We start from the raw sequence: 27564 nt of genomic DNA, 5'->3' as shown, positions 1-27564 counted from the left end.
GTTTAGAGGAAAATAACTTGAGAATTTTCACCACTATAAAGTGAAGGTACTTATTACATATTAGTATTTCTTTAAATACATTTAGTTATTAAGTATTTTATACTTCAATTGATAAATTATCAACATTACTAAAGTTATAAAAATTTATACAGAACAGATAAATATTTAAATATGTACTTCATACACACATAAACATGAAAATTGTTCTAAGGAAGTTGAGAATCTAATCTACTTTATTTATAAAGGTACAGTGGGACAATTTTACAGTAGTGCACTTGGCTACATACTTATTTAACTCAAATAATTTGTCAGTTAATGTCTATTACATAATACTTAGATCAAATGACCATCTAGTCTGTTTTATATTAGTGCATTAAAATCACCATACCTCTTATTCGGGCTGATTAAAAAGTGTTGAGGAAAAGAGAAGTCCAGTTATAGTTGGCCTGTATTTTCTCCTCAGAAAAAAACTGTCTCCCCATCATACAACAAACTTCTATACAATTGGAAAAATATAAACTTAAGGATTATGTCAATTTTTCCCTATGCTTTTTTTCTCCTTAAGAAAAAAAGTCTAAGCTGGGTGCTGGTGGCTCACTCCTGTAATCCTAGCTACTCAGGAGGCTGAGATCTGAGGATCACGGTTCACAGCCAGCCTGAATAGAAAAGTCTGTGAGACTCTGATCTCCAATAAACCACTAGAAAACCGGAAGTGACGCTTTGGCTCAAGAGGTAGAGCACTCGCCTTGAGCTGAAGAGCACAGGGACAGTGCCCAGACCGAGTTCAAGCCCCATGACTGACCAAAAAAAAAAAAAAGGTCTAAACACCATTTGATTTGTCCAATATTTGGGTTTACAAAGAACCTGGTGAAGTAGAATCATATTTGAGGTATTCATAGATTTTGTGTCATAGGTCAATCATCAGTATATTTCCATTGCTGTCTACTAAGATTCAAAGTGAACAAAGCATACAAAACCACAAAATCATGTGCATCTGTTCTGAAAGGCACTTTAGAAAATCATCTCCTCCAACCTTTTCATTATGCAAACATTTTATAACATTCAATTAGAATTGAATTACCTAAGAGCTATTCAAGAATCATAAAATTATGGGAAAATTTTTACACATACAGAAATTAGAAGATAAACATAACTATACAATCAGAAAATTTAAAAATCCTATAAACCAAATATTGCACTTTAAATGTACATGGTAAATAACAAAATCTTAGGTTCAACAGAATCCTATAATGAAATACTAGATTATTGTTCTTTTTGCAGAGAAAATTCAAGATACAAATTATGATGGTAATGAGATAGATAAAAAGAAATTAAAGCTTTTTTAAAGCATATGAAATATCAAATTGAATAAACTTTTCAATGAACCAGTATTGATTACCAAAGGCTTATGGAATATTCTGAAAATAATCAATTAAAAATGTTGAGATAGTTCAGTATAAAATGAATTCACATCTTCCTATGCTAGCATAAGGGAGAAAGTAAGATCTCAAGAGCATCTTGAGACAAAAGCATCCAAAGAGACTTGGAAACGTTCTGGTACCAGGGTCAGCAATGAAACTAGAAACAAATGGTAATCCATTGGGCAGTAGTTAGGAAGCTTAAGAAGAGCAAGTACGTTTTTCATAGTCTTGGGATGTGTACCCACAGATATCAGACAAAAAGGGATGAATCAGATTTTTGTCATGATAAAAAATTTTGGTCTGCCATATAAGAGAGTTAACAACTACACTTGGTATATCTGTAATGGTAGTTTCCCTAAGATATACTCTAAGGTATACTGGGTATCACAGTATGTGTACTCTTTCAATTTTAATAATGGCAAACTGTTTCCAAAGTGGATGCACCATATTATACTAGCATCAACACTAAGTGTTGCTATTGTTCCATATCTATACCAATATCAACATCATTACATCTTTAATTTTCATCTCTCTAATAACTAGTGGAGTTGAATATCTTATATAGGTTGAGTACACCTCAATCAGAAAGTAAGGAATCAGAAGTGTTGTAGATTTTTCTTTTTCCAATTTAAGAATATTTAGGTATTTCAAGGATGGAAAACAAGTTTAAACACAAAATTCATTTATATATGTATGTGTGTGTATATATATATGTATGTGTATATATATCATATATATACAGCTTATACATCTAACCTGAAGATACTTTTAAGCAGTATTTTTAAGCAGTATTCTGATGGCAACCCATCCATCACAAGAGGGTCTGATGTGATATTTCCTACTTATAGAGTCACACAGTACTCAAAACATCTTACACTTTTGGGCTGGGAAGGTGGCTCAGTGGTAGAGTGCTTGCCTTTCATGCATGAGGCCCTGGGTTCGATTCTTCAGCACCACATAATCAAAAAAAGCCAGAAGTGGCACTATGGCTCAAGTGGTAGAGTGCTAGCCTTGAGCTGAAGAGCTGAGAGACTGTGCCCAGGCCCAGAGTTCAGGCCCCATGACTGACCAAAAAAAAAAAAAAATACAGCTTACTCTTTAGAGCAATTCAGATTTCAGACTAGAGGTGCTCAAGATGTAATACTGATTGGTCAAGTAAGGTCCTTTCAAGGGAGCATATTCAAGGCCTTAGTCTAGTTTGATTTTTAATAAGGTGGCTATGTTTATTTCACTAAGTGGTAGATTTTAAGATGTGTTAAATATTTATAATCCCATGTCCTATGCAGCATCAATTACCAAGAAGACAATGCTTGGTAAGAAATGTATGCATTTTCCCGCCCATGTAATTGTAACCCCTCTGTACAGTATGTTCTCAAATAAAATAAAATAAAATTAAAAAAAAAAGAAATTCTTAATTTTGATATAATCATATTTGTCAATATTTTTCTCTGATTTATGTTTTCATCTTGTCACAAGAAACATTTTGCTCTATTTTTAAAAGGGCTATAGTTTTACCTTACCATATTGTTATATAACTAAAGATTTAAATCTAAAACTCTACTTGGGATGATTTTTTTCCTAAATAACCGGATAAATTATTTTCTATTTAATTAACTAAAAAACATTACCAAAGGAATCACTCTTTTCTCATGGACTGGCAATTTAGTGCTATCAAAGATCAAGTTCCTCTAAGTTATATTGCTATTATCTCCTAGCTCCTCCTTGTAAGTTTTAGAATTTGTGAAAAGTTGCACAGAAAACTATTTATAGCTTGATCATATGGTATAAAGCCTATGGTTAAAATTGGGAGAATTGGTATCACCATAATATTCTCCTATAAACATGAACAAGATACATTATATGCCATAAACTGGATCTTTCTTTAGGTCTTCCAATGAGGTTTTAGAATAATATTGCATGTTGATTAGGTTTATTCGTATCATCTTAGCTGCTGTAATGACATAAAGATTGCTTTTTAATTGTATGTACCATGTTTAAAATGTATGTACCATGTTTAAAGTGTAATTAACTTTACTATAATGATTTTGCTTCCAAATTTAAACTTCAATCCCAATAATTCATCTGTGGATTTTTGTACATAACCATATAATCTAAAATCTAGTTTTCTTTTATTTATTGTCAAGGTGATGTACAGAGGGGTTAGTTACATAAGTAAGGTAATAAGTACATTTCTTGTCAAACTTGTTACCCCTTCCCTCATTTTTCTTCCACTTTCCCTCCTCCCCCAAATTGTACAGATTATTTCCAACATATTGTCTTATGAATATCGATGTTGCATTGTTCCCCCCCTCCTTGTCCTTTGTCTCACCATTTTGTTGTTCCCCTTTCCTTCCCTAATTCAGATAAATGTACATACAATACCAGGGTACCCAAATCAAATTCAGTGACAACAGGGTGATATTTCATGGGGTGAAGAACATACAAAAGAAACAAGAAATCTAGTGGGTTTTATTAGTGCTTAACCGTCTTTTGAAAGCTTACTGTACTAGCTAAAACTTTACTACAAGGTGATTCAAACTGGCATTAACAGAACTCTTCTCTCTTGCCATACACTAAAGGAAAGTATTCCTTTCATACTTTACCACTGAGTGTGTGACAAGACAGGTTGAAGTTTTTCTGTGACTTAAAAAAAGTGCCTTTATCATGTTAAGATAGGGCCTTTTTATTCACTGATTTGCTAAAATGTCAGATGTTCACCTGATTCTCAGCCTTCAAGCAACTGATACAGTCAAACATATTAAGTGATGTTCTAATATATAATCAGATCTCCAATTTTAGGATTATACCCAATTTTGTAGTGATGTGCTACTGTTTTTATACATTTCTAGGTAAAGCATAATGATATTAAACTTATGATTTTTTATATCTATATTTGGGTTGAGTTACACTACAAAACCCATTTCTCCTACTTTTCCTCCAGTCTCATAAAATGAGTCAAATATTGTCCATTTTTCCAAGCTTTGGAATACTTTCCATAAGACTGGAACTATGCTTCCTTGGATGTTTTGTAAAACCCTGTTAGTAAAACTGCCTGGAGCTAGTAGTATTTTTCTGTGTAAGACTATTTTTCCTTTATATTTTAATCTTTAATCTTCTGTTAGTTCTTGAGCTATATTTTTCTGGAAATTTGTCTTTTTGATCTAAGCTTTCAATTATGTTATCTTAGATCACTATATTAATGATCAATAAAGTCAATCATTCCTGAGACATCTGAAGAAGCATTTCATTTCACTATAGCACTGTTTTGTAACTTCTCTTTTCCTTTAGTTCAACTTGTCAATTGTTAGTTTTCTCAAATCATCTTTTAAGCACCATTTTTCTTTTCTTTTTAAACTAACAATTTCTTTTTAATCCTAACAATTTATTTTTATTTCCCAGCTTATTAATATATAACTTCATCTTTATTACTTCCTTTTGCTTCAATTACAGTAGTATCCCATTTCTCTTTTTCTAATTCTTAATAGTGCAGAATTTTTTTCTTCTTCAGCCTTTATTTCTGTAAGGTAAATATGAAAGCTTACAATTTTGAACAAGCATCACTTTAGCTATGTTTAAGTTCTGATATAAGGTGTTCTATTAATAATTATAAATCTTTTTTAATTTTTCTTACAAATCTTTGACTCAAGTCATTTAGAAATTAGCACCTGAATTTACACACAGAAGTTTTGTTACTTGCATTTGATATCAGAGCTAGCCTGATATCAAATCACTAAAATTTGTTAAAACTGGTTATATTTAACTAGAATGTGATCAATTTTTACACATGTTCCTATGTAATTAAAAAATGCTGAGGGAGGATTTGGGGAAGTGGGGAGGGAAACTATGGTAGGGGAAAAACTACTAGGAGGTAACAATGCTTGATAGGAAATGTACTCATTACCTTATTCATGTAACTGTAACCCCTCTGTACAGCATTTTTACAATTAAAAACATAAAAATGGGGCTGGGAAGGTGGCTCAGTGGTAGATTGCTTGCCTTCCATGCATGAGGCCCTGGGTTCGATTCCTCAGCACCACATAAGCAGAAAAAAAAAAGCCGGAAGCGGCACTGTGGCTCAAGTGGTAGAGTGCTAGCCTTGAGCTGAAGAGCTGAGGGACAGCGCCCAGGCCGAGTTCAGGCCCCACGACTGGAACCCCCCCCCAAAAAAAAACCATAAAAATGCTGTAGTTGAAATGTTCTATACTTGTCCATTATGACAAGCTTAAAAATCCTTTTATTAAATTATTTTTACTTATTGACTTTGTTTCTTCTAACATTTACTGAAGAGATTATTTCAAATAACCCACAACCATAATGAATGTGCCATTTCTTCTGTAAACATGTTTGTGTCTATTATGAAAGTATATTGTTGGTTATATACTAATATAAAATTCTATCTCTTTTCATTATTTTTAATGGCCCCCACTGTCTAAGCTGGTAATTGTCTCAAAATTAAAATCTTAAGTTAATAAAGTCACACTTTTTTAGACATAATTTAAAGTATTTTTTATCGTTCCAAACTTTCTATATGCATTTTAAAAGTATGTTTCTTTAAAACAGCATATAAATGGACTGTTGTTTTATCCAATTCAACCAGTTTCTGTTAACTGGAATTTTTTTCCCCAGTCACTACCAATAGATTTGCACTTACTACTACTCTCTCATGTTATGCTTTGTATTTGCCTTCTCTTTTTATTATCATACATGTGTTTATAGTTGGCAAAGGATCCACTCACGCCGGTACTTTATAAGATGTTTCTTTAGTTTTACCTGTATTTTTGTTTTCTGGCGACCTGGCATTGAAAATTTAGTGAGTTTATATTTATTTCTTTTTACATATTAGTATATATTAATTATGCAAATGATTGATTTAATTATGACATTTTCATACATGTATAGAACATACTTTAGGGCTTTGACTGTTCCCTCCTCTTCCACTGGTCCTTTCTCTTCTCAAATTGTTCCCTCTCTGCTTTCATGTCTCCTTTCTGTTTGGGGGGTTGTTTTTTTGGTCAGTAGTGGGGCTTGAACTCTGGGCCACGGCACTATCCCCCTCAGCTCTGCAGCTCAAGGCTAGCACCCTGCCACTTGAGCCATGTCACCACTTCCAGCCTTTTCTGTTTATGAAGTGCTGAGGAATCAAACCCAGGGCCTCATGCATGAGAGGTAAGCATTCTACCATTGAGCCACCTTCAAAGCCCTCCTTTCTGTTTTACACCTAGATTTCATATATCTTCTCTTTTCTTTTTTTTGGTATGTTTTTTATTGTAAAAATACTTACAGTTACATGAGCAAGATAATGAGTACATTTCCTATTCAGCATTGTTGCCTCCTCCTTTTTTTCCCCCTACCATCCTTTCCCTTCCACCTCCACAACTATCCCCCTTCCCCACCTAAAGTTCATTTTCAACATAGTGTTTTGTACATCTCATTGTTACAATGGGTCAACCTCTATCCCTATTTAAGCATTTTGTTTTTTCCCTTCTCCTCCCCAAATTAGAGAAGTGTATATACAAGATACAGGGCACCGACATCAAATACAATGAAAATAGGAGGAACATACAAATAAACAAAAAAAATCACGTGGTACATTATAAATACATTAGAAACAATAGCAAGAAAGAAAAAATATTTGTGTCCCTATCTTGGGGTTCATTTCTCTTAACATCATCATCTTTTTTTATTGTGAAAATATCATACAGAGAGAGGGGTTATAATGACATGGGCAAGGCAATGAGTACATTTCTCATCAAGCATTGTTGACTCCTCCTTTGTTTCCCCTTCCCATCCCTTCCTATCTCTGCCGCCCCCCGCCAAAGTTGTACATCTCATTGTTGCAATGGGTCCTCCTGTAACCCTATTTAAATAATTTGTTTTTTCCCTTCTCCTCCACAAAGAATACCAACATCAAATACAGTGAAAACAGGGGTTATACCGTGGGGGAGGGACATACAAAGCAACAAAGAAATCCTCTTATAAATGCTAGAAACAACAGCAAGAAAAAAAAAACCACTTGTGTCCTTATCTTGGGGTTCGTTTCATCTAACATCAACTCATCTGACCATTTCTGCTTGTCTCAGACATATACTAGTAATTGAAAATAAGGGAAACCATGGGGTCTATGTTTCTTTGGGCCTGGCTTACTTCACTTACTATAATTTTTTCCAAGTCTTTCCATTTCCTAACAAATGGGGCAATGTCATTCTTTCTGATGGAGGCAATGAATTCCATTGTGTATATAAACTACATATTCTTGATCCATTCATCTACTGAGGGGCATCTGGGTTGGTTCCATATCTTAGCTATGGTAACAATGCTGCAATAAACATAGTTGTGCTGGTAGCTTTAGTATGGTTTTGTTTGTGATCATTTCATCATCTTATATGGTCATATGTATATAGCTTTTGACCTTTTCTACTTGTCCTACCCATGTACTAGTTTTTGCAAATAAGAGAAACCATGGGACCTATGTTTCTTTGAGCCTAGCTTATTTCACTTAATACAATTTTTTCCTAGTCTTTCCATCTCCTAACAAATGGGGCAATGTCATTCTTTCTGATGGAGACATAAATTCCACTGTGCATATATACCACATTTTCTTGATCCATTTATCTACTGAGAGGCATCTGGGTTGGTTCCATATCTTAGCTATGGTAAATAATGCTGCGATAAACATTATGTTTGCGTTTTCCTCTTCTTTACCCTGTTTTTGCTGGCTTCTTTATATATTTTAGATTAAGTAGCTCTCTTTATTTCCTTCCACTACTGCTTTAGAATATATATTCACTACTTTTCTAGGTTTCATGCCTAATGTCAGAAATTTTAACATGCCTGTATAATTTACAAAAATCTATAGTAAAATCAACTGTTTTACCCTGATGCCAGGTTTTGCTTGGCATTTGTCTCCACCAATTCATATTTATCACCTCCTGGGTTCTTAATCCATGTTACAAATCATCTTTCACTAGTAACTACTTTCCTTATCTATGTGAATGAGGGGATCAGAATTCTTGAGAATGTCATGGTAGAAGTATGATCATCACTGTGAACAGCATTGATGACTTACAGTAAAGGCAGATGCGTGGGCTGAGGTATAATTCAATTGCATTTGCACTTGCCTAGCAAGTACAAGACACTTAAGTTCAAAGCAAAGACAAAAGGAAGAAGGAGGAGAGGAGAAAGAGGAGGAGAAATTAGAGGAGTAACAGCAGATAGAGGATAAGGAAAAGATGACATGTAATTTCTAGGCTCTGTACAATTCAGATGAAAATCAAGATGATGAAGAGAAATAATGCAATGAAATCCTATAACAAGTTTCCCAGAATAATCTTGCCAAGAACTACTCCTGATAGCCCTGTTTCTCTTTCAATCAAATAAATGGCATTTATTGGTCGCTCATTTAAAAATATATTAGATTAAATCAAAATTTTAATTCCTACATCACTTACAAGTGTTAACCAATCCAAAAAGCAAAGCTTATCTGCCTAGGCCACAGACAGTCTGAAATAGATTGTGTGTGTGTGTGTGTGTGTGTGTGTGTGTGTGTGTGTGTGTGTAGTTGAAAGGGTATAATTCCTAGGAATTAGTTTTTCTGGAAAATAATTTTGAGTAATAAATATTGCTCATAGGATTTTAATTCCTACATCACCTACAAGTGTTAACCAATCCAAAAAGCAAAGCTTATCTGCCTAGGCCACAGATAGTCTGAAATAGATTTTGTGTGTGTGTGTGTGTGTGTGTAGTTGAAAGGGTAATTAATTCCTAGGAATTAGTTTTTCTGGAAAATAATTTTGAGTAATAAATATTGCTCATAGGTTTTTATGCTTAATAGTACCTACTTAAATATCTTTGAAGTATTTTGTAGCCAAACGGGTTTAAATTTATTTATTTATTTATTTTTATTGTGAAAATACTGTACAGAGGGGTTACAATTACATGGGCAAGATAATGAGTACATTTCTTATCAAGCATTGTAGCCTCCTCCTTTGTTTCCCCTTCCCATCCTCTCCCTGCCCCCCCACCCAAACCTCCCCGCTACCACCCCCCCCCCCGCCCGCACCAAAAGTTGTAAAGTTCATTTTTCAACATAATGACTTGTACATCTCATTTAAATTTTTTTATACTAAGAAAATGAAACTACCTTTGTTACTACAAATGGGGGGTTTGCTACTATAATGGAGGGTTAATATTTGTATAATGTTTACTAGCATATATTAGCTATACAAGTGGTATTCACTGTGACATTTTTTATATGAAAACATGCACTGTGATAAAAAAAAAACTCATCTTCCCTTTCTCTTTCATATAGACAGGTTTTACTTTTCTATTTACATGTATATACATACTTCAATCATAGTCATCCTCATTTAGCCTCCATTGGTCATTCCCACTCCTGCTGATGCTCACATCACCCCCCATCACCGATTGCCTATCATTCATCTTTTTCCTTGTCTCAGTATATGTTAATCGCACAAAGAGGTTTCACTATGGTAATCCACATGCTTATACATAATTTACTCAGATTAACCTCATCAATTTCTTTCCCTATTTATTCAATAGTTTTCAGTGTTTCCTTAAGCTCTCTTTCATATAGACATTATGTATTTTGATATTATTCATCCTACAGAATTTCCCCCTCCTTTGTTCCCCATCCTAGTTTTATCTACATTTCGTGTGTATGCATATATGTGATATGTGTATGTAAGTATGTGTGTATATGCGTGCATGTCTATCTTTTAGATCCAGATTCCACAGATGAGTAAAAACATGATTATTTGGCATTTTGTATTTATTTTAGTATTGGGGTCTGAACTCAAGCATACCTCATTCACACTAAGCTGACATTTTACAACTGAGTCACACACAATTTCAGCCCTGTGTTTCAGTGGCTATTGTTGAGATAAGGTCTCACTTCATGGCCAAGCATACCCTTGAGCCATGATTTACATACTTTATTTAGGCTTCCAGTCATTACTGAGATCACAGGTACACAACATACAACCAGCTTCACTCTTTGAGAGTGTAGCCTCAAAAACTTTTCTGCCTATTCTGGTATAAAAACTGCAGTTCTCTAAATCTTAGCTTTCTATATAGCCTGAGATGACAGATGTGTACCTACCACTGAGCTCAGCAATGAGTTGAAAAGGGGTCTCAAACAACAACACTACAGACTTCAATTAGCTAGGATTATAGCCATGAGCTATTAGTGCCCTATTTTTGAAGGTTGTGATATAAAACTCCACATGCATCTTTTTTTTTTTTTGGTCAGTTGTGGGGCTTGCACTCTGGGCCAGGATGCTGTCCCTCAGCTCTTCAGCTCCAGGCAAGCGGTCTACCATTTGAGCCACAGTGCCACTTTTCTGAGTGGTTTATTGGACATAACAGTCTTATGGAGTTTCCTGCCCAGACTAGCTTAGAACTACAACCCTCAGATCTCAGCCTCCTCAGTAGCTAGGATTAGAGGCATAAGCCAACAACACCTAGCGCATCTATTATTTTTTAAGAAGAATATTATGTTATTCACTAAAAAGTCAGTCTGGTTTGGTAAAAATTAAAATTATAAACATTTTATATTAACTTTCATTATTGTCAAATATAATACATAAGACAAATTAAGCACATAGTGTATAGAGGGGGAGTAATGAATAATAGTAAAATGAGGTTTTTAAGGTTTTGATGAAAACATATAATAGCATACAGAATATAAATTCTCCTTAAATAACACAATTTAAATCATACAAGTATTTAGAAAGCAAGATCAGCATAAACAAGACATCCATTTTATTTAAAAATTATTATTTAACAATTATTCCAAAGTCAAAACATGATCAAAGTATATTTCATTGTATTTAGTCTATATCATAGCATACAATGTAACTTCCAAACAGAGCCTGAGATCAGGAGGAAGCAAGCCCAGGCAAAAAGTTCACAAGACCCCTTCTCAACCAATACCTGGGTTGTTGGCAAATGCCTACTTTCTCAGTTAGTGGGAGGCTGAGATCCTAAGAATCATTGCTCCTGGCCAGCCCAAGAAAATGAAGTTCATGAGATCCTATCTTAGTGGGAGAAGCTGGGCATTGTGGTACACATGTGTCACCCTAGAAAGGCAAAAAGAATAAAATGGGAAAATCACAGTCTAGATGCAGGGCCCTGGCAACAAAGCAAGCCTCTCTCAAAAGAGCCAGTGCAAAAAAAAAAGTCTGGAAGCATGTCCTTTTTTTATTTTCAAGGAGAGGTACTGAGGAGTTACAGTTACATAAGTAAAATAATAAGTACATTTCTTGTCGAACTTGTTACCCCTCCTTCATTTTTCTCCTACTTTCCTATAGTGTCTTCCTAGCAAGTGCAAAGCTCTAAGTACAAACCCCATTACTGAAGAAAAAATGGCAAAAATCATTACACACACATACACACTTGTAATCCCAGCATTTGGGAGGATGAAGTGGAAAGATTCTGAGTTGAAGGCCAGTCTGGAATACACAGTGAGCTTGAGGCCCTCTCCTCAATCAAAGGACAAGTAACATTTAATTTACTAAATGTCTATGGTAGAGAACCTAAACCAAAAAACAATAACAAAAACAATAAGTAGAGGTCTATTCAGAACCATCAATAAATGCCAAAAACATTTTAAAAATTATAATAAATGTAGAGTGTTTTACATTTTTGGAGAACCATAATTAATGGCAGTAAAATTATTTTATTGACTATGTTTGTAAGGCCCATGTTTGTTTGGGCTGTGATTTATTGATTTAGAAAGAAGGAAAAAGAAAATATGCATTTCCCCATAAAAGCACAGAGCATAGAAATACATGGCCAACTGGGCAAGTATTTGTGTACTGTGTATGTGTAGATCTCAGCCACTAACTTTAACCTGTGTATGCTTCTAAGTGAAGTAACCCTTTCGTTATTTGAAGGTAGCAGAAGTGGTGGTGGAGACAGTAAGGGATAAAGCTCCACTGTAAAGTGATGCCAATGAATCCACTGGCATTATTACATGATAAGTGAGAACTCAGGGAAGCAGAATGAATTTGCTTTTAGATTTATAAATTTTTCTTCTTTTCATAAAACAAGCCTATCTGGAATTTTAAAATATGTTAACAAAATATACAATAAAATATAAAATGATGAATTACACAAATAAAGTGTTATTTTCTGCTTCAAGACTTTTCCACATTATTTGATAACATTCAAACTCATTACAGTAACTGAAAGTCTTTTTAGTTCACTGCTTCCTATCCAATTTTTGAGCCTCATCCCTACTGTGTTCCACTCACCCACACAGTACAGCAAAACCTGGCTTGCAAGTCCCACGGTGTGTGGGTATTTGTGTGCATGCATGCATGCGTGCATGCATGTGTGTGTGTGTGTGTGTGTGTGTGTGTGTGTGTGTGTGTATGAGAGACAGAGAGAAACAGTTACATAAAACTATTTTTCCTGTATAGAACATTTGCTTGCAAGAATAACTTATACACACATCTTTATGATACAGCACTGTCCTCTTTGTACATGGGACTGAGTACCATAGCAGTTACCAAAAACCTTTAAGTTTGTTTTTCCATTTTTCCTTTCCTACTACAATGTAAGCTACTACAATGCAAGCTATTATGTATCTTCAGTTGCAATGCCCTAGTACACAGTAATCTAACATATCCATTCCACAGAAGAACAAACTCATGCCTAAATAAATCACATTATTTTCCCAACTTCATAGACAAGTTTCCAAATTCACTGACAAGTTAATATTACAATGAATGAGTTTTATTTCTCAGTTCAACGTTTTTTCTATAAATACATCAATAGATACCAGGATCAAAAGTTACTGACATTAATGTAGATTATTCAATTCAAATACAGAGCTAAAAGGAGTATTTTAAAATAATATATGACAGATATAAGCTATAATGAACTTTCAAGAAATCAAAAAAATAAAAAAGGAGAAAATAAACCACGTGATAGACAAAGGATTCATATACAGAACTGCAAAGAACTAAAAATGGCAAAAGAAACACTCTAACAAATGGGCAAATTATCTGAACAAACAGTTCGCAGGAGAAGAAATACAAATAGCTAACAAATACATGAAGAAATGTGCAACATCCTTAGCTATGAAGAAAATGCAAATCAAAACAATAGAGTAAGATTCTATCTCACCCTAGTCAAAATGTCAATGACCAATAAAACATACAACAACAAATGCTGGTAGAACATGTGGGGAAAAAGGAAACCTTATATACCATTGTTGGGAATGTACATTAGGTGTGACCACTGTGGAAATCAGAATGGTCTTCAAAAATCAAAAAACAAACCCATTTTATGGTGCTACCATACCACTTTAAGCCAAATATCCAGTGGTATATAAATCAATATACAAGACAGATATCTGAGAACTCATGTGATTTATTGCAACTTTATTCACAATGGCCAAACAGTGCTCAACAATTGATGAATATACAAAGAAAATATGGTATCTACATACATCTACATACATGCTATGTATGTTCCCACATACACATGTATACACTACATGTGTATATATGTACATAACATGTATATATGTATACATATGCTATGCCATATGTGTATATACGTATGTATGTGTATATACACAGAGATACAATTGTAATTATGAACTCTTTAGAAGGCTGAGGGAGAATGAAAGAAGGAAAGACAATGATGAAGGATGAATAATACTGAAATAACTGAATATATGTTGGTGACATAAGGAATCTCACTGAAGGCTGTTGAACAATAGAGGATAGGGGAGATGGGGAAAGAGCAACAGAGACGGGTTCACTTGACTAATTCTAATGTGAAATACCATGATGAAACTCCTTTTCCCAATTAATACACTAAAATATTTTTAAATGAGTGACAGGTTATACAGGGGGGTGGGGGAGTATCAGTAACAGGGAGAGGGTTAATGACAAGAATGAAGGAAAATGAATATGGTTGAAGTACTTTATATACATATATGAAAACAGAACAATGAAACCTGTTGTAACTGTTTTTAAGTGGGGTAAAAAGGGAATATGGGAGACTGGATAGTTGATGGAAAAGGAGGGTGCAGAAGTGTGACTCAAGTGGTAAAGCACCAGCCTACAAGTGACTGGTTTAATAGATATCCCATGTAAAGATAAAACCTATGGAATGTGAAAGGATTGGTATATTGTTAAGCTTATTAGAACAATGTAGGAAATAAGTAATCACAAAGGTAATATTCACATCCTGCTTAACTATGACCACTCTCCTTGGGCATTTTTTTCTCTAACATTGTAGCCTCACTAAATCTTGAGCTTTGGTTAGAAAATAGGCCCTGAAAAAAATAATTTCAAATGTAGATTTTTCAAAGTGAATTTCGATGCATTAAGAACAAGTTTTTTTTTGGGGGGGAAGAGTAATTTTTAAAGCTGTAAGTATATTTTAGATATGAGGCCTTGTCTGATGCATAGCTAGTAAAGCTCTCCCGTTCTGTGGGCTATTCATCCTGCTGGCTATATCCTTTGCCATGCATAAACTCTTTAGTTTGATGCAATCCCATTTATCCATCCTTTCTTTGATTTGTTGTGATTCTGGATCTTTGCTTAGAAAGTTCTGGCCCGTGCCTAGAAGCTCTAAGTGTTTCCCCTATCCCTTCTTGTAATATTTTCCTGGTGTAAAAAAATAACAACCCAATTAATAAATGAGCTAAAAAGTTAAAGAGAGACTTCTCAGAAAAAAAAGTGAGAATAGCCAAGAGATACACAAGGAGATGTTAAACATCTCTGCACATAAAAGAAATACAAATCAAAACAATATTGAGATTCCACCTCACCTGTTAGAATTGGCATTATCAAGAAAACTAACAATAGTAGATGCTGGCCAGGATGTGGTCAAAAGGGAACGTTACTACACTGTTCGTGAGAATGTAAAGTTGTTCAAACACCCTGGAAAGCAGTATGGAGGCTCCTCAAAAATTAAACATAGAGCTTCCCTATGACCCAGCAATTCCATTCCTTCGCATTTATCTAAAATCACAAACAAGGCCACACTAAAAGCTACCAGCACACTAAAAGCTACCAGCACAACCATGTTCGCTGCAGCATTGTTTACCATAGTCAAGATATGGAATCAACTCAGATGCCCCTCAGTGGACAAATGGATCAAGAAAATGTGACATGTGTGTGTGTGTGTGTGTGTGTGTGTGTGTGTATGCACACACACAGTGGAATACTATGCTTTCATCAGAATGAATGATATTGCCTCATTTCTAATGAAACGGAAAGATTTGGGAAAATTATATTAAGTGAAGTAAGCTAGACCCAAAAAACATAAGTTTCCCTCATTTAGTAATAAGACTACCTAAAAACCTACAAGTAAACACAATGTATGGTTATAGATAAGAAATTATACTTGAACAAATAAATTAAACAGGACTGTAACATTCACACAGTGATACCAAAGAAAGTTTTAAGAGAAGATTACAAAGGCTCAATAGCCATTTGCATATGATCATATAAGATGATGTTTATCTAAATGAACTCCAAGAAATAAAAATAAGAGGTTTTTTATTTTACTTTTTGTGATATTTTTGTTCTGTCTTTTGTGTTTTCCCTTTTGTCACTGCTTTTGTGTTCTGTACTTTTTGTCTTGTATGTATATTTATCTGTTTTGGGATGGGTAAGAAGAAGTACAAAAATAAAGGGTGAACTAATTCATCAGTGATACTCACTAGACATTATGTTGAAAATGAACTATAAAACTTGGGGGGGGGAGGGCTCAGGAGAGAAAAAATTGGAAGAAAATGAGGGAACAGGTGACACTACTAAAAAAAGAAATGTACTCATTACCTGACCTCTAACTGTAACCCTAGGTACATCACCTTTACAATAAAAAGAAAGAACAAGTTATTCATCTTTTGCATATTACTGAAGGTTGCCAAAGGCAGGCTAGTAAACCAATTGTCCACACCTATCATCTAAAAAATCATCTTGAGGCTGAGACCTGGGGGGTCATAGTTCAAACCTAGCCCAGGAAGAAAGTCTGTAAGACCTCATCTCCAATTAACCAGAAAAATGATAGACTAAAGGCATGGCTTAAGTAGTAGGGAGTCAGCTGTGAGCAAGAAAGTTGAGCAAACAAGTCTAGCAGTGGTACATATATGTTATTTCGAACCTAGTGACGTATATCTGAAAATTTTCATTTAATACTTTTGGACCATGGCTGACCAGTAACAACAGAAATTGTGGAAGGTGTAACTGTAGATAAAAGATCTGCTGCATTACATTTTAGCTCATAATTAACAGTATGTATTTATTAACGCAGGCATGAGCCACTGCACCCAGCTGGTTTTGTTATAATTGTTCCATTTTATTACTGGCTGCCGTGAATCTCTCATTGTGTTTAATTGTAAATTAAATTTTATCATAGGTACAGATAGAAAAGACATTATATCAGATACAGAGTTCATCAAGCACTAGAGGAACATATACTCTCCTCAGAAGATCTCATGGGCAGCATAAAGATGTTTTGCTTAATATCAACCATATTTTCCTTAGCAATGCCAACATAAATATCAGATTTTACTTGTATAAAAATTCAAGGGCAGCTGAGCACCGGTGGCTCACGCCTGTAATCCTAGCTACTCAGGAGGCTGAGCTCCAAGGATCACAGTTCAAAGACAGCCCAGGCAAGAAAGGCCATGAGACTCTTGTCTCCAATACACCAATAGAAAACCGGAAGTGGTGCTGTGGCTCAAGTCTTGCCTTGAGCTGAAGAGTGCAGGGGCAGCGCCCAAGCTCAGAGTTCAAGCCCCATGACAATATAAATAAAAAAAAAAAATCAAGGGCATCCTTAAAAACACCTATAGAAGCAAAAATAACTTAAAGTTACATTATGTGTACTGAATGATCCTTGTGCATACGATAGTCCAGCTGTAATACAAATTGTAACCAGGATTTTAATGGAACTTTTTCTACTGCATATGTATCAGTCTATACAACTTCTAATTTTGTCAGTCTACACAACTTCTAATTTTTGTCATGATTATTTAGCTAGAAGTATGTACAACATTTATCCCTTTAACAGGTAGTGTGAAGAACCATTTTATCATATGCTCTAATCAAGATACCTTTGTAGTTTAAATCTTCTGAATTTTATTTTAACAATGCCCTTCTCTGTTAGTTTATGTCTATTAGAAATGAACAACATACATTTCCCTATAAGTTAATGGTCATGTTGCAAAGATTAAGAAATATTTTTCAATCTTAAGTAGTTCTGTAATTAGTTCTTTTTCATCTTCTTCCAACATGAGCACAATTTGCAATTTTAATACATGTAGTTAAGAGTCTCTGGCCAGGCACAGTGGCACACACTTGTAATCCTAGCTACTCAGCAGACAGCGATCAAGATGATTGTGGTTCAAGACCAGCCAGGACAAAACATTAGTGAGACCTATGTCAAACAAGCCAGCTATGGTGATCACAACTGTAATTCCAGTTGTGCAAGACATGGGTAGGAAGATCTTCGTCTGAAGCTGCTTGAGCAAAAACCATAAAATCTTATTTGAAAAATGACCTTAATCTAAACAGAACTGGAAGTGTGGCCCCGTTGGTAGAGTACTTGCCTAGTAAAGACAAGGTAAAGTATTTCCTAGTCAATTTAAACCCCAGTACCACAAAAATATACTTCTGCATGATACTGCATCTGTCTTGATATATGGTTCTAAAGCATGGAAAAGTTAAAACACATCTATGAAAAATAATCACACTTATTTTTAAAATTCAATTCCCAATTCAAGTTTATCATATGCTTCAAAGCTACTAAGATTACAAATACAGGAGGGCAAAGAACTTCAAAAATACTGGATACGAGAAAAATAAACAAAAGGCATTAAGTAAATATTTCCCATGCTTTTATTTCAGGGTCATTTAAAGTAACTGATGGTGCTTTCAATTTATATTAAACATTTAAGTTTTCCTTCAAGAAGATTCATGAAAAGTACACACAGGATCACCTGATAGTTTAGATAATTCCTACGTAAGTCACTATCAACAGTGTTAACTGTTTCATTATGGTATTGGCATTAGAGCATTTACAGAAACATTTAAAATTAGAAAAATAAATACTTTTAACATTTGAGCTAATGCAAGGCTCAAAAACTGTAGTTATATCAACATAACCATGTGCGTAGAAAACAAAGGCATAACTAAACACATTAAACTTCACAGAATCATTTTCATGTAAGTTATCATTTCAGCCTGGCATTGGTAGCTCATGCCTGTAAACCTAACTAGTTAGGAGGCTGACATCTGAGGATCATAATTTGAAGGCAGCCTTTGCAGGAAGGTCTGTGAGACTCTTATCTCCAACTAACCTCCAAAAAGTCAGAGTGGAGCTGTGGCTCAAGTGGTAGATTACTAACCTTGAACACAAAAGCTAGGAACAGTACTCAGGCCCTGAGTTCAAGTCTTAGGACCAACACACACACACACACACACACACACACACACACACACACACACCTCTCAAGTTATAATTTCAATTTTTATGGTTTGTTGAGCAGAGCGTAAGTGTACAACAATTAATAAGCCTAGACTCTTAATTTAAAGACTCGAAATAAATTTATATTCTTTAACTTTTAGTTAATAGATTTAAATTTATATACCGATACTTAACTAGAAAATGGAGTGAAGAAGGGCCACCAGTAGGAAAGGGACTTACAAGAAAAGATAAAATCTAAAAACCACTAACATCTGAGTGACTGCTGGCTAACAAATATATTAGCAGCACCTGCAAATCCCGTTACAATTCAAGTCTATGTAAGTTATGGAAAACTTGTTACCTTGTTTTATCAATTGCAATTTCCTTACTATACTTAGCCATTTCATTTTTTGAAAAGAAAGACGATATATTTGCAGGAATCTTATGCTGAACAAAAAGAGGAAATTCAGATACACAAAATAAATAAAAGCAGTCATTGCCTGTCCTTCTCCAAGCCTAAGAACATAAACTTCTTTTAAAAGAAAAAAAAGGTCTGCTTTAAAGCAGATTGGATGAATATCAAGATTTAAAAAGCTCAAATTTATAAAAAATTATTCAAGTTAAAAACATTCCTGCTTCTTTCTAATGACAGTAAACTAGAAAATACTAATGTCTAATTCATTAAGAGCTAGTTTTAAGTAACAGTAAGACTCAGAATTATACAGAAGATTTCAATAAGCACAGAAGATAGACAGGCTTATGATACTACTGCATAATAATCATTTTTGTTAGCATCCTCTACTGGTAGTTTCCTAAGACAGCAAGAAGAAATGGTGCTAATGACAGAAAGGTACCTGCCTGCTGTTCTATCGAAGGTAAATTAATCAGCATGTGGTCCTTAGTAGCTTGAGTACATTGAGTCAAGAAAAACAGTAAGGAAAAAAAGAAGAAGAAAACCACATATAATGTGGGAAATGAGTAGAGACAAATTTTTTAAAAATCACAATGAAGCATTAAGTTATAGTAGTAAAAACCGATTTTAGCAATTCTAATGTCAGTCCTTCACAGATGACTAACATCATTATCCTAGTGACCCCACAAGATTTGATGCTTTGGCCAAATCTTGCTCAACTCGTTTACCTATGTGTAGTTCTACTCTGACACTGTCATTAATATCCTACCTTGCAGATGTAGTCTAGAAAGAAAATATTTTACTTAAGCCTTTGCTGTAAAAATCTGCATACCATATTTCAAAATGAATAAAAATACTGTTCAAATATGAATAACAAAATATTTCTATGATTACCTCTCATTGTGTATACATCATTATTTCATTAAAAGATTTAAGAGTTAATATTTTTCCAGACCATTATCTCCAAAATATCTGCAGCTTAAATATGACTGCGTTACTAAGAAATATTAACTGGTACTATCCCGAGGTTTCACAACACAATGACACATACCTTCATTTTTCATATGCAAAATCTGAGGCTAAATCATATAGGTTGGCTATAAAGATCAGCAATGGATGAGGAGCATTTGAGAACAAAAAGAAATACTAGGGCATAGCCAAAAGTGATGAAAATGGAAGATACCTGTGGTAGTACAGTGCTGTCTCAAACACCTTTTGTTTTCTGAGAGCAACGCATACCGCAGACAAGACGTTTCTGCTAAACAGCCCCAAATCCGTTTTTCTAATATTAAACACAAAGGAAAAACACTGGCAGCAAGCTTGGGTATAAATACATCCTCCCCAGAGAAGGAAATCAGCAGACAGGAGGGGACTGACAGACATGCAGGAGAAAACTAAACACCATCTTTTTCTACCTGCACAAGTTGCCATTTGCTGCAGCGATCAAGAACCTCTTTCCTGTTGATTTCAAGTACCTTTCAGGATAGCTTTTTTTTTCCTCCTTAAGTCATCTGTTGATATGCCTTACAAGTATAATATTCATATCACAAGATCTCTAGGAGAAGAATCCATTCTTTCCTGTTCAGGTAAACATGTTTACAGCAGCTGCACGGACGCTGGGTGGTTCAGACTCACATGTCACACACATGTCGTCAGCAACAAGAAAAGCCCCTTTCTCTGGCGATCAACATTTTAAATAAGGTAAAAGCAAATAGCCCTTTCGGAACCAACTTACCTTTCATAAAGCCACATCAGCAACAGCGGCCAACAGCTCAATACAGAACACACACTACGTGACGCTAAAACAGGAAATTAAAATAGCAATAGCCTATGCTCTGCTTCTTGCAGTAACAAGTCATCCCTCCGCCGTGAGGAGACCAATATACCTTTCGGCGTAACTACCAGGCGTATTAAAAGGCAACCATTTATTCGAAAAAGTAAAAATCATTCATGGAAGTGGTGACTTTAATGTCCACTCAGTTATATTAAAAATACGTATTATGATGGAAAGGAAACATCTTGGAACAGCCTAAAATCTTCCTATCTGATTCTAGACAGGAAATCCCACACAAATTCTAAAATTGCCAGGAAAGGTTACAAAACCTCGCCTTTCTCGTCCCAGATGGGAGGGAGAAAGGGAGCTTGGGCGCGCGGGGGGGGGGGGGGGGGAACCGCCAGAGTTGTGACTTAAACACGTAATCCCTCATTTTTCCGGACGCTACAGCGATCGCACCAGGGGCTCATTTATTCTTCCACTCTCCAAAAGTCCTCGTGAAAATAAAGCAGGAGGGGGAAAAAAAAAAATCGAGCCCTCCGTCCCAAATGCACGCGCAATTCCTTATATAGCCGCGGCTGCAGCGCAGGGCCGTTGCCGCCCATTATTATACAAACAGGTACCCGCGCGCGCGCGGGGCGGGGGCCTCGCTCCGCCCGCCGCGCGCCCGCCGCCCCCGGCCGGCGAGTCTCGCCCCTCTCGCCACAGGAACTGTCCAGACAATAACAATCAGCAGACATTTCGCCGCTGAACTAGACACCGAGAAGGCACCGAATTGCTCTCTCCGCCACCACCCCCCCCCCCCCGCCAGATAAATAGACATGCAATCAACTTACACCGTCCGTCCAAACTGGAAAGGGCGACCGTGCGACCACCGCCACATGTGTGGACCTCGGCTCTCTCCCCTCGTCCGTCTGTCTGTTCGCTCTCTCACCCTCTTTCTTCTCCCTTTCTTTCCTTTTTAATTTTTTTTTTTTAAAAAACAACTCTCACGCCAGTCGAAGGGGTGTGTGTTTCCCTGGCACCCCAGCACTGATCAATAAACACTGCCGCCGCGGCGGCCCGGGCGCGTCCGTCGGTCCGTCCGCCCCCTCCCCCACCTCCACTCCACACCCCCTCACCCTCCTCCTCTTCCTCTTCTTCCTCCTCCTCCACTCGAGACCCAGAGCGCCATCCCAGTTTCAGCGCTCCGTCCTGCCCAGGTAACAACCACCACCCCCCCCATCCCGCACCCCAAAACCGAAAGAGCACGGAGCGCGGCCATGGGTGCAACCCCGTCCCGATGCGGGCGGGGGATCTGTCTGTGGTGCTTCCCGGGCTCTGGGATCAGGTAGTAACTCCACAAAACACCGCTGCACGCCCGACCCCGCCGCCAAGCCACGCAGCTCCCCGCAGCAGCAAGTAGGCGCCCCGTCCGGCTTCCTTGCCACCCCTCCACCGTGGCGCCCCACGAGATGTTCAGAAAACAGGGACCTCACTCGCGGGGGTTCGCCCGCGAGCGCCCAGGCCTGAGCCCGCCGCGGCGGGGCCCGAGGCGCGCGGAGGAGGGGCGCCGGGGGCACCCACGGCCCCGCGCGCCGCCCTATCCCCGCTCCGCGAGAGCGCGGGTCACAACTTTACCGCCGCCGTCCGAGCCCGGTCCGCCCGCCGCGCCGCGCCGTAGCGCGCACCGCCGGCGCCCGCGCACACTTACACACACACACTCACATACAGAGACACGCGCGCGCGCGGACGACACGCAGCCCGCGGCGCCCGCAGCCCGGCCCGGCTCGGCCCCGGAGCCCGAGCGCCGGCGCCCGCCGTGGCCGTGGCGCGCGGAAGCCACTTTGCCCGGGCGGCGCGGGGCGCAAGTTTGTGGCTCAGCTCTCCCGGGGGCCCTGGGGCGCCGCCGAGGGCGAAGCACCCGGAGACGGCCGCGGAGGAGGGGAGCGGGAGGCGCCGGGGGGCGAAAAGAGTGGGGAAAAGTGCGGAAAGAAGCAACAGCCGCTCCACCCGGGACCAGAAAAGTCGCCGGCCGCGTCCGGCCGCCCTCCCTGCGCCGGGGATGCGGCCGCGGCGGCGGCGGCGGCGGCTAACGGTCCAGGGAGGCGGCAGGCGGCCGGAGCCGCTAGGCGGAGAGAGCCCAGGTAAGAGACATAACGGTTCGGGGAGAGCGGGCGGCCGCGGGCGCCTCGGCACGGCGGCGGCGGAGGGGGGCAGAGCACTACTTTCTACTTTCCCACTCCACTTTGCCCGTCCCTGCCCCGGCCGCCCCCAGCCCGGCTCGCCCCCCTCACCCTCGGGGCGCCCCGGCTGCCCGGCTCCCCCTGACTCCGCCGCTCCCGGGTCCCCTCCGCCACTCACCGTTATTGCGCCGCGGGTTCGCCTGCTTTCTGCGCTTACACCTGGGGCCATCCGCCATGATCCTCTCGCCTGTGTCTAAATGCTCGAGTCACCTCCTCCCCCTCCCGCCCTCCCTCCCTCCCTCCCCCTGCTCCCCCCTCACCCCTCCGCCTCCACCCCTCCCCCTCCCCACCGCACCTGGTTTACGACACTCGCGGCTTTACGACATCACCTTCCTTACACCTAGAGGCGCTCGCTCTACGGCCGGAACCTTGTTGCTAGGGACGGGATGGTTTGCGGCAACCGTGGAGGCTGCGGAGTTTGAACTGAGTGGAGAGGAAAAAGTTTTGTTTTGGGTTTCCCCTCAGGTGTAGGGCTGTGTGGGGGCGAGGGCCGGGGGCGTTGGGGAGCTGGTGGGCCACCGGGTCAGCAGGGCGGCAGGCTGGCACGGCGGGAAAGGTAAAAGTTAAGAGGCTCCGCAGCGGGCGGCTTGTGGACTGGCCACACCCGCTGCGCGGTGCGGGGCGCCGGCGGGCTGGCCCTGGGCTGCGGGCCCGGTGCCCTCGGAACGGGCCTGCGGGCGGGGCGAGCCCCCTCTGCCGCCCTCTTCCCGGAGGTTGGGGCCCCGCTCCCGCGCGTGCGGGTTCGCCCGGTGCTGCCGGTGGTGGGGGGGAGCGGGGAGGGGGTGTTCGGGAGCTCCCGCGGTCGGGGGAAGGGCAGCGGCGGGGAGCCCAGCCCTGGAGGGTGGGGACGCCCGGCCACCTGCCCAGCTCCGTGCTGACCCACCACCCCTCCCCACCCCCGTGCCCCGCGCGGGGACGCACCGCTCCCCGCCCCCCCTCGAGCGAACCAGGATGGGAAGTGACTTCAGTTCGGTTGAACTTCAGCTGGACCGAAAGAGAGGCGAGAAGTTCCGCCCGCAGGAAAGCGGAATGAGTAATGCCCACGCTGCGCCGGTCTCACTTCCCCACGGGCTCACCTGCCGTCACCTGGGCCTCCCTCCCCCGCCCGCGTCCTGGGAGGCACTCGCGAGATTCCCTCGACCCCCCTTCACACCCAGAGGAGCATCCCTGCTGTCTGAGAACCTGAAGGCAAAGAAAACAGCAGCTGAGAAATGGGTGTTCGATGGCTGGGCGGCTGGGTTTTTGTTTAGTCTTTTTTTTTTTTGCTTGTTTTAACTCCGCAAGCCCTTTGGTGTACAAGTTTGGGGATTTCTGAAAGACTCTGTGGATAGCACCAACAGTACCGAGAAAGTTGTCCCAAGTATTTAGCATAACTTAAATGGAGCCTTCTCTTCTTGCTCCCCCTCCCCCCCACTCACTCCCTGCTTCAGATGAAGAATTGTTTGAGAACGTAACGCTCTTATGGGATAAGAGAGCCAAGCTGTATTCTAAATATCATGCTCATAAATGTATGAGGTAAGGGTGACTGAGCAAACTGGAACGTGACATGGAAAAGCAATAGAGTAATCCAGAGAATCAGCTAGCACAGTGTGGACACAAAATACCTGCTCTATAAGTTTTGCTGCATCTATGGTAGGGTTTTTTTTTCCCATTATGCTATAATTGTGCTTTTTACATCCTCACCCTCAAATTTTCAGAAGATCTTGAGTAATGTCCTTAACTGAAATAATACTGCACTTAAATACTGGTAATTTTTTTTAAAAAGTTTAATCTTGAATACAGGTATAAAGGGTTTTCTCATATATTTGCTTTGGCGTTTTGAAAAGTAAATGCATTATCTGTACCTGCTATGGGGCTGTGTTCTTGCGTACATTATGTATCAATATTCCCCAGTACCAGTCTAGAGTCAAAGTTCTTAATGATCACTTGAAGTATAGGCAGTCATTTTCTTCAGTGCCATGCTAATTGAGACTTATGCAAGTCAAAATGATATTCTTACTTCAATTGGTTCTTTTCCTTTTAAAGAATGTATTGTAGTTCTCAGTTACCTTGTGAATCTGGTCATAAATTGTCTCTTTTTCCAAAGATTGCCCCCTTTCAACATTATTTACAAGCAGCAAAAAAAAAAAAAAAAACTATAGCACATGTTTTGCTTACCCTTAAACTTAGGAAATATTACACATACCACTTTCTGGTTTATACTTCCTTACCAAACTTCCTTTTGTGTTTATCCTCACCTTAACCTTTGTTACATAAGAGTGAAAGAGACAAAGTGAATAGAACTTACTCTCTCCCTTACTTCAGTGGTTAATGGCTTAGTTAACTTGGACCAAGCATTTGGGGGTAGGGGTGGGAAGGTTTGGGGCTTGAACTCAGGGCCTGGGCAGTGTCTCTGAGCTGTTTTGTTCAAAGCTAGCACTCTACCACTGAGCCACAGATCCACTTCCAGCCTTTTAGGTGGTTAATGAGAGGTAAGAGTCTCAGACTTTCCTGCCCAGACTGGCTTTAAACCATGATTTTTAGATCTCAGCCTCCTGAATAGCTAAGATTACAGGCATGAGCCAAGCATTCTTACCTATGTGGACAGATACTTTTTCAGGTAACCTCTTTTTTAACTTATTCATTTGTGCATTCTACTCATATACTAGATATTTAATAAATTGTTAATCTACTTTATGATACCTTATGTAATGTTGATAATGACATCTAGACTGAAGACAATAGACAAAAGCAAATCTCTGAATAAAGCGCTACTCTAAACCTGATGCACATGTGATTATTGTTTTTAATCTCTAATTGGGGGGAAAAACTTCAAAGGTATAGAAGAAATAAATTTTTGAGATTTAGACTGAAATTTAATCAGTAGAGAATACTATTAGGCATTTACCATGAAATTTTTTGAACTTAGTATTTGCTTTTAATACAAGATTCATATGTAAATTAATTTTTTGTGTGTGATGGTACTGGGGCTTAAGCTCGGGTCCCCATGCTCTTGCTTACCTTTTCCTCTCAGTGCTGGGGCTCCACCACTTGAGATATACCCCCACTTCCCACTTCTTTTTATTTTTTCTCATTAATTAGAAATAATCTCTCCAATTTGACTGCTCATCCTGGCTTTGAACCTTGGTTCTCAGATCTCAGCTTCCTGAGTATCTAGGTTTATAGGAATGAATCACTAGTACTTTTTTTTTTTGCTTTTTTTTTTTCCTTTTTGCTTATGTGGTGCTAAGGAATCGAACCCAGGGCCTCAGGCATGCAAGGCAAGCGCTCTACCACTGAGCCACATTCCCAGCTCCTGCTTTTTTTTTTTTTTAATTAAATTTTTGTTGTGAAAATACTGTAGTGGGCTGAAGACTTAAAGAGAAACTTCTCTGAAGAGGAAATAAGAATGGCCATTAGACACATGAAGAAATGCTCAACTTCTGTAGCCAGAAAAGAAATGCAAATCAAAACAACATTGAGATTCCACCTAACCCCAGTTAGAATAGCTATAATCAAGAACTCTAATAACAGATGCTGGAGGGGATGTGGCCAGAAGGGAACCCTACTGCATTGTTGGTGGGAGTGTAAACTTGTTCAACCACTTTGGAAAGTAGTATGGAGGTTCCTCAAAAGACTCCACATAGAGCTCCCCTATGGCCCATCAATCCCACTTTTGGGCATTTACCTGAATGATTACAAACAAGACCATACCAAAGCTACCAGCACAACTATGTTTGTTGCAGCATTATTTACCATAGCTAAGATATGGAACCAACCCAGATGCCCCTCAGTAGATGAATGGATCAAGAAACTATGGTATAGATAGATAGATAGATAGATAGATAGATAGATAGATAGATAGATAGATAGATAGATAGATAATGGAATTCTATGCCTCCATCAGAAAGAATGACATTGCCCCATTTGTTAGGAAATGGAAAGACTTGGAAAAAATTATATTAAGTGAAGTAAGCCAAGCCCAAAGAAACATAGGTCCCATGGTTTCCCTTATTTGCAATAACTAGTATATGTCTGGGACAAGCAGAAAAGGTCAGGTGAAATGAACTCCAAGATAGGGACACAAGTGGTTTTTTCTTTCTTGCTATTGTTTCTAACGTATTTATAAGGTGCCACGTGATTTTTGTTGTTGTTGTTGTTGCTTATGTATGTCCCTCCCTCACTGGTACTTTTTTTTTGGGGGGGGCCCGGTTGTGGGGCTTGAACTCTGGGCCTGGGCACCGTCCCTCAGCTCTTCAGCTCAAGGCTAGCACTCTACCACTTGAGCCACAGCAC

General features: G+C 39.0%; 1 protein-coding gene across 6 annotated transcripts in view; it reads right to left on the bottom strand.

Annotated features, from left to right (window-relative positions):
- Zeb1 (zinc finger E-box binding homeobox 1) overlaps positions 1–23712 on the bottom strand; it is a 158731-nt gene extending 135019 nt beyond the window's left edge. For 2 of the 6 annotated variants that reach the window (XM_042685951.1, XM_042685952.1), the window contains exons 1-2: positions 23585–23712; positions 23408–23482 (exon numbers count right to left, since the gene is read on the bottom strand). In XM_042685951.1, coding sequence (XP_042541885.1) covers positions 23408–23465 — 58 coding nt within the window. In that variant the 5' untranslated portion in view covers positions 23466–23482; positions 23585–23712. Of the gene's footprint in view, positions 1–21025; positions 21075–23407; positions 23489–23584 lie in introns of those variants that run through there. The other 4 variants (XM_042685953.1, XM_042685955.1, XM_042685956.1 and 1 more) reach the window with 4 other exon arrangements.
- Positions 23713–27564: the final 3852 nt, after the last annotated feature.

This window comes from Dipodomys spectabilis, unplaced genomic scaffold, assembly GCF_019054845.1.
Source record: "Dipodomys spectabilis isolate Male_0828 unplaced genomic scaffold, ASM1905484v1 ptg000096l, whole genome shotgun sequence".
Taxonomy (NCBI): Eukaryota; Metazoa; Chordata; class Mammalia; order Rodentia; family Heteromyidae; genus Dipodomys; species Dipodomys spectabilis.
This window is presented reverse-complemented; position numbering and strand designations above follow the sequence as displayed.